We start from the raw sequence: 13037 nt of genomic DNA, 5'->3' as shown, positions 1-13037 counted from the left end.
GTGGCCGTGTTAATGAGGAACTGAACTGAATTGAAGGGGGGATGAAGAGGGGGATTTCTGTGAAATTGACCATGTCCGCAGTTTCGCATTCTGTGTCTAGCACGTGCCTTACCTCAACGGTCTTGGCTCCTTCATGTGTTAATAGAACGAACTCCCACACTTCACTCTATGGAATGCTCAAGTCGAGTACCTCGTACGGTAAAGCCATTCTCCACAAGACTGAGCCCCTCTTTCAGGTGGGTTTTCGAATCAGAGAAGATGCTAAGATTCATAGGGCTTCATCATGCCCGATAATGTGCCTGAGCCGCCCTCAGACCGAAATCGTGTTCGGTGAACTGCACGCCTAGACGCAGACCTCTTCCCGCTTCCTCGCATCGTCGACACACCTTTCCCAGTCTATAACCCCCAGGATAACGGCCTGCACCAGTGCCAGAATGCCCATCCCAGTCGATAATCCAGACCAGAGACCTACCAACCCAAGCATCGGAGGACCAAGGGAGAGCACCAATGCCAAAGGAACTCCGAGGGAGTAGTTGACGAGAAATGTAGCCCAGCCGCCAATGGCTTGACGACCCAGTCCACGCATGATGCCGTCAACGCCACAGACAGCCGCGTCGGAGATTTGGAAGATTGCGACAACGGCAGCGTCTGCAGGACAAGATCTCGAACCTCGCTGGATGGGCCGGCCGTGCTGAAAGGCGCGATAAGAGTGCCCACGGCGAAGGCCAATATAATATCGAACAGGGCGATGCCGGAGAAGAATGCCGCGTAGAATTGAGTCATGGCTTTGGCAGCATGGACTGACCCTTTCCCTATGAAATGACCAATCCTGGTACTTGCCACTACGCTTCCGGAGAACGGGATGTGCCATACAAGCACTGAACAAGTTGCAAGAATCGCCTGGGCCGCTAAAGGCGCGGAGCTTGCAGAGCCGCTGCCACTGGTCCTGATGTAGGCAGCGCTGAAGCTGAGGAGCTCAAAGGCAAACCATTCGCCCACTACCATGACTGCGCCAGGGACAGCAAGCTTGATCATTGGCATCCAATTTTGAAAGATGGTCTTGGGGAGCAGCCCGGGCCAGCACTGATGCGTTTCCGGGAGATGGAAAGCGGTATAAAAGATGAGGAGGACGGCTCGGACATTGTTGCTCAGGGCCGCTGCCAGCGCGGATCCCATAACTCCCAGATCAAGCTTGAACACCAGCACCCAGTTGAGGACAAGGTTAACGGGCGTACAGACCAAAAGCACAGCCAATGACGCAGTGAAGTTCCCCTGGCATTGCAGGAACCGCTTACCGGCTTCAAACACCACGTATCCAGGGACCCCGACCAGAGATGTCCTCAGGAATGTCCCGCCCACAACGGCCAGTTGTGGCTGTGGGATCATTCTTGCCAGAATCCACGGCGAACAGAGCCACAGCAAGCCAATGGGACAAGCAACGAGGAGCAGCAACATCACCATCCTCTGAACGTGCAAGCCGACGGCTTTTCGATTGCCCGACCCAAAAGCCTGGCCGCACAAGGTATCCAGACTCGTGGCCATACCCTCGAAGATGGCGAGGCCGATAATGTTCATGGTCGTGACCCCCAACGAGACGCCGGCCAGCTCGTCTTCTCCCATGTGAGCGACCACCAGCACAACAACCAGACTGTAGAAGTACTGCAGCAGGTACGTCAAGACCAGAGGCACTGTGTCGGAAATCATGATCCAGGTCTCGGTCCTCCATGTCGTTGCTGGTTCAAGGAGAATGTAGGGGCCACTGCTGCCGTTCTCGCCTTCCTCAGACGAAGCGCGGTCTCGTCCGAGTAGTGGTGCAGTCTCGAGCATCTCGCAGTGTCAGTTGAGAGACGCTGCAGGATCGAACAACACCTCGGTGAATATCGCTGACACGAAGCGGACGGGAGTACTCGTTATATGGAGCGGGCATTGATATTCTCTACGGAAGGAGCCGGGCTATCGCGTTGATATCTCCGTTCTGATACCACTTGGACCACACCGCTCCGGCTAGGCAGATCAAATAATGGATCGCGGATTGTGGGCTTCTTATCACGCAAGTTGCGGCGCACAGTGGAGACTTCTATGCAGCCAACAAGACCAAGCTCCCTAGGCCGTTTCTTAGGTGCTTGCACAATGTCTACCTAGCGGGGATGCCCTAGGGACTTGTAATGTGCATCGACTGCTCATGGTGGGAAGCGGAGAGCCCCTCCTCTTTGACTAGGATGGACCTAGTTCATTCGGCACTGAGATCGCCAAGGGCGTCGCCTACTCGAGATGTGGTCCGCTACCCTAACCGCCTTTGAACTGGGTCCTGCCTGCAGAAGGGGAACTATATAATAGCTACTTCAGCAGCGCCTCAGCCTCATGGGCTTCCCTTCATCATGATGAGTCTCGACGTCGTGCTGGAGGTTTCGTACTCTGCGAAACGTCTCGGTCGGATTTGTCTTACCGCATCGCTTGAGAAATCGCCCCGCCCTCGCGGTGGTCTGCGATCGACTGATCGTGCAGCCTTCGAAACAAATGATCCCCTCGACCAACCCACCAGCCCTCGTTCACTATGACGGCCACCGCCGTCGCAAACACCACCCAAGCGTATAGAGAGATTACATTTGGATTCCCCCACACTCCGGCGCGTTCGAAAAGTGGGTTGATGCTTCAGTCGCTCTCATGGCCACTTGACGGCGGCGGCATTGGGTCTCATAAGTCGCAGCTCCGCTGTCGCAACGAGACCGACACCAAAGACCAGATCTCACTGGTATGAATCTATGCCTTAAGGATCCCTTGACATACGCTACTGTGGGAAACCACTCTAACTTCATCCTAGCTGTTCAGTCATGATGAGATCTCCCTAACGGCGGCAGCGCTGGTGGTAGAGCTGTCCGAGACTCTGACTCTGCTGCTGGTTCCCGATCCTTACAGAGACCCTCCACCGCCGTATACTGCCGAAACCACACCGCCACCTTACATCGAGACTGATGCGCAGGCCGAAAAATGCTTGTATATCCCCGCTTTCGCACCGGCCCCTCCCGCTTCCGTCCCGGTCCCGCGAGATCAGAGAGCTGTGGGTGACATCTCCATAAGTATTGACTTTGGTGATACTTCGGGGGTACAAACCAGAGGCAAAGAGAAGAAAGCATCCGCAGCCCCGGTATTCAAAGGGTACGCTTCTGGCGACGAAGACGACGGCAAAACGGCTGGGAATGGAGATGAGGGTGCTGGTGGGGGCGGAGATGGTGCTAGTGGCGGAGGTGGCGCCGGCGGTGATGGGGATGGAGGAGATGGTGGAGACGGTAGAGACGAGTGGGATGACTGGTTTTTGGGAACGAGCGCGAAAAAGAAAAAAAAACAGCGGGAGGAAGAAGAGCGGGACAAGGAAGAGGGAGAGGCTCCAAAAGCGGATTCAGACCCCCTCAGCCTGGCAGATGAGACCAATGCTGCGGATGCCGACGACGAGTGGACGTTCGCCTCGAAAAGAAACAAGAAGAAGAATGTAAGCTCCAGGATTCTGCATTCTGCAACCCCCTCCCCCCTCGCTCCCTTTCTCGGGGTGTCTTCCAGCGCCGTCAATTGACATGGTGGAGTAGTGGGCTGAAGCCACGTCAACGGTTCCAGGAGCGACGACTAGTTTCGAGGATATCGTCTTGGATGAGAATGCTCCCAAACTCGAATCCAGCTTTGCTGGCGACAGTACCAGCCTGCAGTCGGGCGGGTTCGGTCCCTGGGGAAAGACGTGGGATTTTGGATTTCTTGTCAACCAGACCGCGGAGGAGCGTTTCGCGGATGAGGACCCGTGGAGTTTGGAAAATACGAAGATGAAATCCGTCAAAAACGGCTTTGCTGCCGAAACAAGTTCCTCGAATCCTCAATTCTATTCGCCTTCTCGTCGATACTCCCCACCGAGAGACCCTATGGAAGCCGAAGTAGCTGAAGCAGAAACCTACCAATGGGCAACGCCTCAAGTCTCGACGAGGAAGGCAACCAAAGACTTTCTTGCAAGCAGGGATCAAGACATCCCTTCTTCCATAGACGAGGGCAACCCGCAAGCCAAGACAAGCACTGCTGATCTTACGAGCGATATCACGACAACAGAAGGCCAAAAGAATGTGGAGGATGTTCCACCATCGCATCCTGTCGAGATGATGGTCCCTCACCCCTCTACCGATTCCGGATACGCATCTTTGACCCACATTCGATCTGCTGACACTATCTCTACCCCCCAAGATTATTTATACTATCGTCTATTAAAGCGTGGCGACGATTGGAGCTCATGTGTCAAGGAGCCAATCTATGCCTCGGTGAACGAAATTGAGAGAAAGGTCCGGAGAGGCAGGGGTGGCGATGGCCCGGTTTTAGAGCAGATGATCTGTATGCCCTCACGCCTCCGAAGGATGTTTAAAGAAGTGATCCGAATTGCCAATAGGCAAGAGACAGGCGATGCCTTTTGGGAAGTTGTCTATATCAAGTCCAAGAGAGTTCAGACCAAGGAGGGTAAAATAGAAGTCCCAGAGATGGATATCATCTTGGCCCGAACGAGAGACAGGTCAAGATCATCGGCCAAGTCCTTTGGTGACGAGAAGGTAAGAAAAGTCGAAAAGAATGTGGAAGATGTCCCACCGTCGCATCCTGTCGAGATGATGGTCCCTCACCCCTCTACCAATTCCGGGTACGCATCTTTGACCCACGAAAAATTCCAAAACATACAAGTCGCTCAAGGAACAGAAACCACACCTTCTAACTCGGGTCCACCTCGCTATCCGAGCCCAGAGGCTGTTGCGGAAATTGCCGCTCCAGAACAACAGCATGAGGAATGGGATGATGCTGGAACGGTATATTCGACTGACTCCAATCTTCCCACTCAAGTCAAAGAGAGTTACAAGCTGGATTTGGCGGACGAGCTGGTGAATGGGGTCCTCTCTGAACACATCGACGCGCTGGGTATGCAAAGGGTATTGGAAATTCTGCCCGAGCTGTTGAAAACTTTTGCTTTGAAAGTGGGCTACAATGCTCCCAGCCAAATGCATCGCGATGTCATGTCGTTTGTCCACAAATACCGAAGGCGAGTCTTGTCTTAAAAAGTTCTCTTGGGGCATCACTAATAAACTTCTTCTAGTGACATTGTCGAATATGTTGGACGGAGGTACTATCAGCGAGAAGAGACTATTCCTGGACCGCGGGTGGACGAAACGGACCAGTGGACTTTCGCCGATGCGGTGGATTTGTGGTTTCAAAAGTGGGAAGAGCCACAGGACGAGGTGCTGCTGGACTCTGTGGACGAGTCTGTTGAGCACCTACTCGATGAGCTGGCCCTTTCCGAATTGGGTGAAGTGGTGGAACAAGACGACGACGACGACGACGACGAAGGAGAAATCACCCAAGAACTGTCCGCGTATCGGGATTTTATTCTCTCTGCTCCAGCCTATGAATGGCTCCTGTCGAGTCTGCGACGGGATTTGAAGCTGGAGCCAGCTGAACCGGACGTGATGAAGAACATCGGACAGCAGATCCTCCATTTCTTGCCTACATCGCGAAAGGTTAGCAAGAAGAAGTCGGCAGAGGCATACCAAATGACCTGCAGGGTGGCCTGCGACATCGTGGCCTTTTGCCAGGAGCAAGAGTATCGACGACGACCCGAAGAGGTGGTAGAGACCGTCATCACTCTGACAGGATCCGCCTGTGATGCCCAAGCGCTTACCTGCATCCAATACATGGCTCAGACCTGGCCGTCCAGTGGCAAACAGCTCCTTCAACTGGTCAAAAATGTCCTCCAAGGGGTAGCACGCCAAAGCTCTGGTAAAGGTTTTTGATTTGATTATACCCCTCATACTGACTGGGTCTAGGTAAACTGCCTGACCAAACCAGGCTCACGGCCGAGATTCACGGCTCTGAACTGGTCGTGGAGGCCGTGGGGACGGCCAATTCGGTGGCAGAGGTCGCTGAGCAGCTGGCCTGGCTGGGAGCCGCTCTTCGTTCGTCTCCCTATGAAGATGGTGTAGCAGGCTGTGCTCCTTACATCAAGAATCTCCGCGTGAACCAGACCCTCTCACAGACACGGACATTCCTGTGCGAAATCGATTTCCAGATGCACCGACTGGATGATCACCGCTCCAACGGCCAGTGTTGGCATGACCTATTCCGCAAGCCGGTCATTGTCGAAGGATATCCCATCCCTCGCCGATCTCAGTCGGGCACAGGGCTGGAGATTCCCTTGGACGTCATGGCCGGCCTGGCCGACACCCAGCTAGTTGACATGTTTGACAACAAACTCTTCATCAAAGGGTTCTCCACGTTGCTGATTCCGACCCGCCTGAGTGAAGGCCTGCTCACGTGGCACCTTCTGTACAAGGACGGCGATCGAATCTCATACCTGGACAGCGACATCGCGCATGCGGAAGGCCTCCAGCTCTCGGACTTGGAAAATGTTCGGCACGTGCTGGGGTGGTGCTCTGAAATCAGATACAACGCCGGTAAGTCTGATGAGACCATGTGTGGCACCTTCTTACGTCTCTAGGATCCAAGAATGCCGAATATGCGGTGGGACGGTCGGGACTGCAGGGACCCCATCCGGGGTGTAAACTGGAGCAAATCCAAGTCACAGGAGGCAGACTGATCACCAGCCCCAATCCATACACAGTCGGTCACAAAGATCGACCACTTCGAATTGTACAGGCGGGGTACATGGCCAAGTTGTCGTGGATCTCCAAGAAATATGTCGTGCTGTGGGACGTGGATTATCAACGAGGGTGGTTGATCAATGGGAGCAGTGCATTGCTCCACCTACTGCGTGCCTCACTGGAGTTTAACAAGACCGACGAGCTCGAGTCTGCCTTTGTGTTCCGATCCGAGGACCTGATAGAGGCCAGCAGGCCTTACACTGCCAGCTCGGCGATGGCAGTCCTGCTTAACCCGGTGAATCTGAAACTGGACATTTATCGGGGCCGCGAGGAGCAAACTTCAGACCACACCAGAACGACCGAATCTCCGGATGTGCTCAACAACTCCGGAGGTCATGTTCGACTACAGGACCGAGTGGAGCGGCTATATAATCTGCTGGAAAAGATCATCGACCATCAGGTTAACATGGCCGGGCGGAACGGGGAGAATCTAAGAGCTGCCCCACGAAAGTATCTGGAGGGATGGGACTTTAAAGACCTAGCCACCAACGAAGATCCTCTCTATCCTCGGGTCTGCAAGTTGAGAAGCATGGGCAAAGGATGGGTGGACTTTACCCGGGCCATCCATGCGGTGACGTTGTTTGGGAGTGGATTTGGAGAGATCATTCAGCCAGCCAACAGCCGCGGGTTGTGTGAATATTGGACCACACTGCCTCGGCGGAAGTTCTACCTGGCCGCCAGCATCGCCGACATGTATAAAATCATGGATCGGTTTGGCAGTCCCCGAGCCTGCCCGATGCGGTTGACCGACCACCTCATCTGGCACCATCTGAACAAGGCTTTTGACCCTTGTCCATGTGATGGACGGCCGGCTAAACATGCCAACCTGGCCCAGGTTCTGCTGCCGTCCCACTTCAGTCGCATGTTGTCCCCCAGTCAATCGGTGCTGTGCAAAGAGCAGGGCGCGGTAGTGTTTGGCCACAATGCGGATTACAATTGGTTCTGGGGCGACACGGGCGACCCGACGCATGAAGAACCGGTCTCCTCGTCCGACGAGGCAGACTCGGAGTTCACTGACAGCGGCATTGGAACCAGCCTGTACTCGTCGGCGGCCAGGTCGGAGGTGCCCTTGCAAAAGATTGTCTCCGAAAGTGACAGGAGTCTTTACACGACTGGTCAATCGGTGGCGTCGCTGCGACGGATGCTGTCGGAGGGCAGTTCCATGACGCTCTCTCATGAAGACTACCACGTGGGGATCGTGTGTGCCCTCCACAAGGAGTTGTTGGCGGTGCGGGCGTTGTTGGACAGCACCCACCCAATGCTGCAAATTGTGGACCAGGACAGCAATCACTACGCCTTGGGCCGGATGGCCGGTCACAACGTTGTGGCGGCCTGCCTGCCATCCGACGACATTGGCACCAACACCGCCGCCAGTGTGGCAGCCCACATGATCCGGAGCTTCCCAGCGATCAAGTTCTGCCTGGTGGTGGGAATCGGCGGCGGCGTGCCGTCCGCAGACAATGACATCCGCCTGGGCGATCTTGCAGTCAGCACGGGGGTGATCCAGTACGACTTCGGCAAGGCGGTGCAAAACTCCCTCTTCAAAACCACCGGGCAAGTTCAGCCGCCGCCGCCGTTGCTGCGGACGGCCATCAGCGAGATGAGATCGGATCCCAACCTGTCGCTCGGCCAGCTGCAAGAATACATCGAAGTGATTGGAGGGCCGCGACCCGAGTACAGACGCCCGGCACCACACCAGGACAAGCTGTTTGTGGCCTCGTACGCCCACAGGCACAAGCAGGACAGCTGTGACAGCTGCGACGGGCCACAAGTGGAGCGCCTGCCGCGCTTGGGAGACTCTCCCCGCGTCTTCTATGGCATGATCGCCTCGGGAAACCAAGTGGTCAAGGATGCCCGGTTGAGGGACCGCCTGCACAAGGCCTACCCCATTATCTGCGTGGAGATGGAGGCGGCTGGGGTGATGAAGACCTGTGGATGTCTGGTGATTCGTGGGATCTGCGACTATGCCGACTCGCATAAGAACAACATGTGGCAAGAGTATGCGGCGGCCGCTGCGGCGGCCTATGCAAAGCTATTCCTATCTCGCACTCGCAGGCTCGATGTGGACATGAATACCGACAGCCTGCAATTGGATACGCTTGCGCTTGGGCCGTTGAAGCGGGCAGCCTCCGATTGGGAATCCCGCATGTCGCCTCCGAAGAAGTTTACGCTCAATCCGGCCCACAGAGACCAGAAAGACCTGTGATCAGTGGTCAAGTTGACCGGTGTTGAAAGTCGTAATTGTGCCAGACCGGGAAAGACAGGAGAAAAAAATTGGAAAGGATGATCACTTAAATCAACGATCCACCTCCGGTCCGCGACAGGAAGAACCTTTGCGGCAGCAAAAGCGTGTGGCTCTGTCCATCCAGGCACATCAGCTGGTAACCCGATGGAACTTCGAGCCCGGGATATTCGTCTCGAGTGCCCACAAAAGATTCTTTGCTCGAGCGCTGTGAATGCCGGAGGGCGGCATCGAGACTCTGCTTATCGATTTGAGCTGGATTGTGATTCGGCAACGGCAGCTGCCAGCAACCTTCATCCTGAAATGCTTAAGATTCTTCTCTTTGTTCTGGGCACACCCTACGACGATTGCAAGGACGGCTGACACAGGGGCTCCTGCTTTTTTCCAAGTTTCGTCCGACAAATACTCGCCATGGGGCAGTGGTAACACCGTCGGTGTTTGTGATATCTTTCATCATGGCCGTAATTTCACCAGGGTCGTGTCAAAGCTCCATCTTGCGTTCGTGAATCTTTTGCCGCCTGACTGATCGCCACACGAAGCAGGTGGAAGCTCTCAGCTGCCTGCCATCACTCTGACCTCAAGCATATTTCGGCGCTCAATGAGAGCCAAAGACGCTGACGAAGAATGCAATACTGAGGGCGGTAGTGTACAGGGTCGGATATGAGGATACGATGGCGACAGATGATAATAATGATGATGCTGGTAGGGCTGATGGGCAATCGCGAATCTCCATCCCGAGCGGAAGCACAGCATCACTATTAGCACTCTCTCCTAGACCCACCGCGCAGAATTTCGGCCCTGATGGTCCTTCCCCGTGGCTTGTGTCAGGGGAATACTGGGCCCCGGAGAGCCTATTACCACCACAAGAAAGCAAGGCATGGCACGGGGGAGGAAATCTGTTCCTGCTTTGTATCCAGTGCCTTGATCAAGGATGTCAACTATTTTCATTTGGCTTTGCTCGGAAAATACCAACAATGGAGATTTTCCTCCAGTATAGAACAGGAGAAAACTCTACTACAAACTATAGCCGAGCCCTCTTTGGGATCACCAGTCTAGCCAGATATTTGTGGACTTGATCGCACACGTGAGTTTCTCAGAGAAGACTAGGCCATGCTGTATTGCTCCAAACGCGGAATGATCTGGGGAGCTGAGACCGTTTCCTCTGCTGCTTCGAGTTGTATGAAAAAGCATGTTTATCAGGCCAAATGCCGCCAATTACCCAGCAGATTGCGCAGCGAAGCAAGCTGCGAGGATCGACGTAAGAGCGCGTTGGCCCATTGTACATGCATAGGTGTGTACCTCCTAGCTCAAAGGCTTGCGTACGGAAACATGTTCCCCGCTAGCTGTGGGAGTGCGGATTGGACTCCTGAGTGGGAAATGGTCGTTACGCCAAATTGACCAAGGAATCCTGGCTGCTGGGGTGGTTGAAGATGCATGGGGTGGACACACCCCGTCGATGGGGAAGGGGGCCTCAAAACCGGGACTGTCATTTGAATGTCATTGAGGCAATTGAGCAAATCCCGGCGTCATTTGAAACCGCTGACATCTCCACCACATCCACATCACCAGCATGCAGACAATCATGCATGTTGTCTTTGTCTAGGACGCGCCCTGCTCAGTAATGCCGTTCCGTTGGACTGGTCGCTGCTTCGGGGTTGAAACCCTCCAGCTTGTACGCTGTCCAACATCCAATGGCACCCGAGTGCGTGTCATCCATTCACAGCGTGCAGCTGGGAATACTCCGTACCCTCTGGGCTAATCCATCCCCGTTGCTACTGACCTGTGCTACTGGCAGTCAACTCCTGCAGTGCTCGCTAAAGGAGGGGCATTGTTGACCACCGCGATAAAGTCGGTCTCGATTTCATGGGACTAATCATGCACTTCTCCATGGCTCTCCCTCTTCCCGACTTTTTCTACCCTCCTGCTCTGCCTTGACAAGAAGGCGTTTCTCTATACTCAGCCAAATCTCTCCAACGACATCTGTTCGAGGGTATATCTTGCCCCGACTGACTACCTGGAAATATAGCTACTATGTCTCATCACAGCGATGCTTACCAACTGCATAAAGTGGATAAAGATGTGCAGCTGACAATCAATCGTTTTGCAACTGACCCAGGTGGTGAGCATGTGGAATCTGGCTATGGAGCTGCCTCGAGCACGGGCGCAAATGGACAAACCATTGAGAGCGTGACGCGAGTTCGGAGGCTGTTCAGCTTCTCCCAGATCTTTGCCTTTTCTCTGACCTTTATGAGCACGTGGGAGGGAATGAATACGTGAGTTCATCGGATGTTACTATCGGCGTCGCACCGAAGCTTACAGAGACAGGAATATGTTTTTTGCGCTCTACAACGGAGGTCCTCAGACGTTTGCGTGGAGCGTCCTGATTGTCTATTTTGGGGCCATCGCACAGGCAGCATCCATTGCCGAGATGGCATCGACCATTCCCATAGCTGGCGCCCAATATCACTGGACATACAACCTGGCTCCGTCGAGTATGAAACGATTTATCACCTGGATGCAGGGCTGGATGACGTGGTTTGGATGGGTTTCGTTGCTCGCCGGCATTGCAAACATTACCGCCATCATCCTGCAGCAGCTGGCAATACTCAATCATCCGAGTTACGTCCCTGAAACTTGGCACATCACGCTTATCATGATCGCGATCCTGTTTATTCAGGGCCTGATTAATTCCTTCGGTGCGACTTTTGCCCTTGTACCATGGCTCGAGCTTGTGGCTGGAATCCTCCATGTCTGTCTTTTTGTCCTGTTCCTGGTCGTCCTGGTCGTCCTGGGCGGCCACCACAGCGCCAAGTACATTTTCTTGGAACAGTCCGTGTCTTCAGGCTGGTCCAACACTTATGTTGCGTGGAATTTGGGGATGCTCACCTGTGCGTGGAGTTTCACCGGCTTTGACGATTCCTGCCATCTCAGCGAGGAAACAAAGAAAGCTCCCCAGGCGGTGCCACGAGCAACGTTCTGGTCTATTGCCATGAACGGTGTGCTCGCATATGCCATGGTGATCGCCATCCTCAGTGCCATGGGGCCCATCGACGAAGTGCTCAGCTCGGGGTTTCCCATCATCACCATCCTCCTCCAGGTGACAGGTTCTGTCAAAGCAACCACTGCCATGGTCTGTGGACTGTTTGTTATTTCGTTCTGTGTCAACATAGCATCCATTGCCTCAGTGTCGCGGCTCACCTGGGCCTGGTCTCGGGATGGAGGCCTACCTCGCTGGTTTGCGCTTGTGGACTCGACCCACCGCGTACCTATACGATCCATCTGGCTCTCACTCGTCGTGGTTATGCTACTGTCACTACTGAACATTGGCTCCACCACCGCCTTTGGAGCTATCACTGCGCTGTCGTCCTTGGCGCTCTACTTTTCCTACGGGACAGCGATCTCGGCAATGTTGTTGGCGCGCTGGACCGCGTCGCATGGTGGGAAGGCTCTTGAGCTGGGTGGATGGAGCCTGGGCCAGTACGGAGTTTACGTCAACAGCTTCGCGCTCGTTTATACGCTGTACATCATGGTGTTCTTGCCGATTCCGAGTACGCTGCCGGTGACCGCCTCGAACATGAACTATGCCGGTCCGATATTCCTCTTCGTGTTCTTCTTCGCCATTGGACTGTGGTTCTTACGTGCGCGGAAGCACTGGCCAGGTCCTAATGTTGCCGTCATCGACTTTGTCAAAGCGCAGGAGTAGGCGAAAGCAGGTGGGACAAGGTCGTGCAGGCAATCGTGGGCTTAGATCCAGCATTGGCTTTACATAGGGATGTCGGGGCGGTGTTTCGTCCAGCTGGGCAAGTGAGGTGCCAGTTAGCCAACATCTACCGTACATACTTGAATATCTCAGCTCTGTGATGCCTTTGCACTGACATCCTTTCTACTGTTCCTTGGAAGAGAAATTGCTAGGATTCCAAATCAGCTTGAAGGACTTTGGCGGATTTAAAGAATACCCTATCTGGACCAATGATAAGCGGCGAGATGGTTAGCCAAAGACGGTTAGTCAAAGCTCGGCCTACCTTCCTCTTAGCTTTGAATTTTCGAAATTTATTTTTTCGGCGCAGTGGGAAGCCTGGGCACCGCTTGACTACACCAGAAATATCTTCCTGTCCTCGACTACCCTC

At 54.3% G+C, this 13037-nt stretch overlaps 3 protein-coding genes across 3 annotated transcripts; 2 read left to right on the top strand and 1 right to left on the bottom strand.

The window, feature by feature from the left end:
- Positions 1 to 468: 468 nt before the first annotated feature.
- On the bottom strand, positions 469 to 1827 carry AYL99_02059 (hypothetical protein; the record flags this gene model as incomplete). The annotated part of the gene is made up of 1 exon (XM_018833575.1): positions 469 to 1827. The coding sequence occupies one exon, from the start codon at positions 1825 to 1827 to the stop codon at positions 469 to 471; it is 1359 nt and encodes a 452-aa protein (XP_018696199.1).
- A 727-nt stretch (positions 1828 to 2554) lies between these two features.
- Positions 2555 to 8874, top strand: AYL99_02058 (hypothetical protein; the record flags this gene model as incomplete). Its single annotated transcript, XM_018833574.1, has 6 exons — positions 2555 to 2752; positions 2822 to 3487; positions 3582 to 5032; positions 5108 to 5787; positions 5835 to 6461; positions 6506 to 8874. The coding sequence occupies 6 exons, from the start codon at positions 2555 to 2557 to the stop codon at positions 8872 to 8874; spliced, it is 5991 nt and encodes a 1996-aa protein (XP_018696198.1).
- A 2067-nt stretch (positions 8875 to 10941) lies between these two features.
- Positions 10942 to 12613, top strand: AYL99_02057 (hypothetical protein; the record flags this gene model as incomplete). The annotated part of the gene is made up of 2 exons (XM_018833573.1): positions 10942 to 11183; positions 11236 to 12613. The coding sequence occupies 2 exons, from the start codon at positions 10942 to 10944 to the stop codon at positions 12611 to 12613; spliced, it is 1620 nt and encodes a 539-aa protein (XP_018696197.1).
- Between the last annotated feature and the right edge of the window lie 424 nt (positions 12614 to 13037).

The sequence above is a fragment of the Fonsecaea erecta genome, assembly GCF_001651985.1.
Source record: "Fonsecaea erecta strain CBS 125763 chromosome Unknown Scaff2, whole genome shotgun sequence".
Lineage (NCBI taxonomy): Eukaryota > Fungi > Ascomycota > Eurotiomycetes > Chaetothyriales > Herpotrichiellaceae > Fonsecaea > Fonsecaea erecta.
This window is presented reverse-complemented; position numbering and strand designations above follow the sequence as displayed.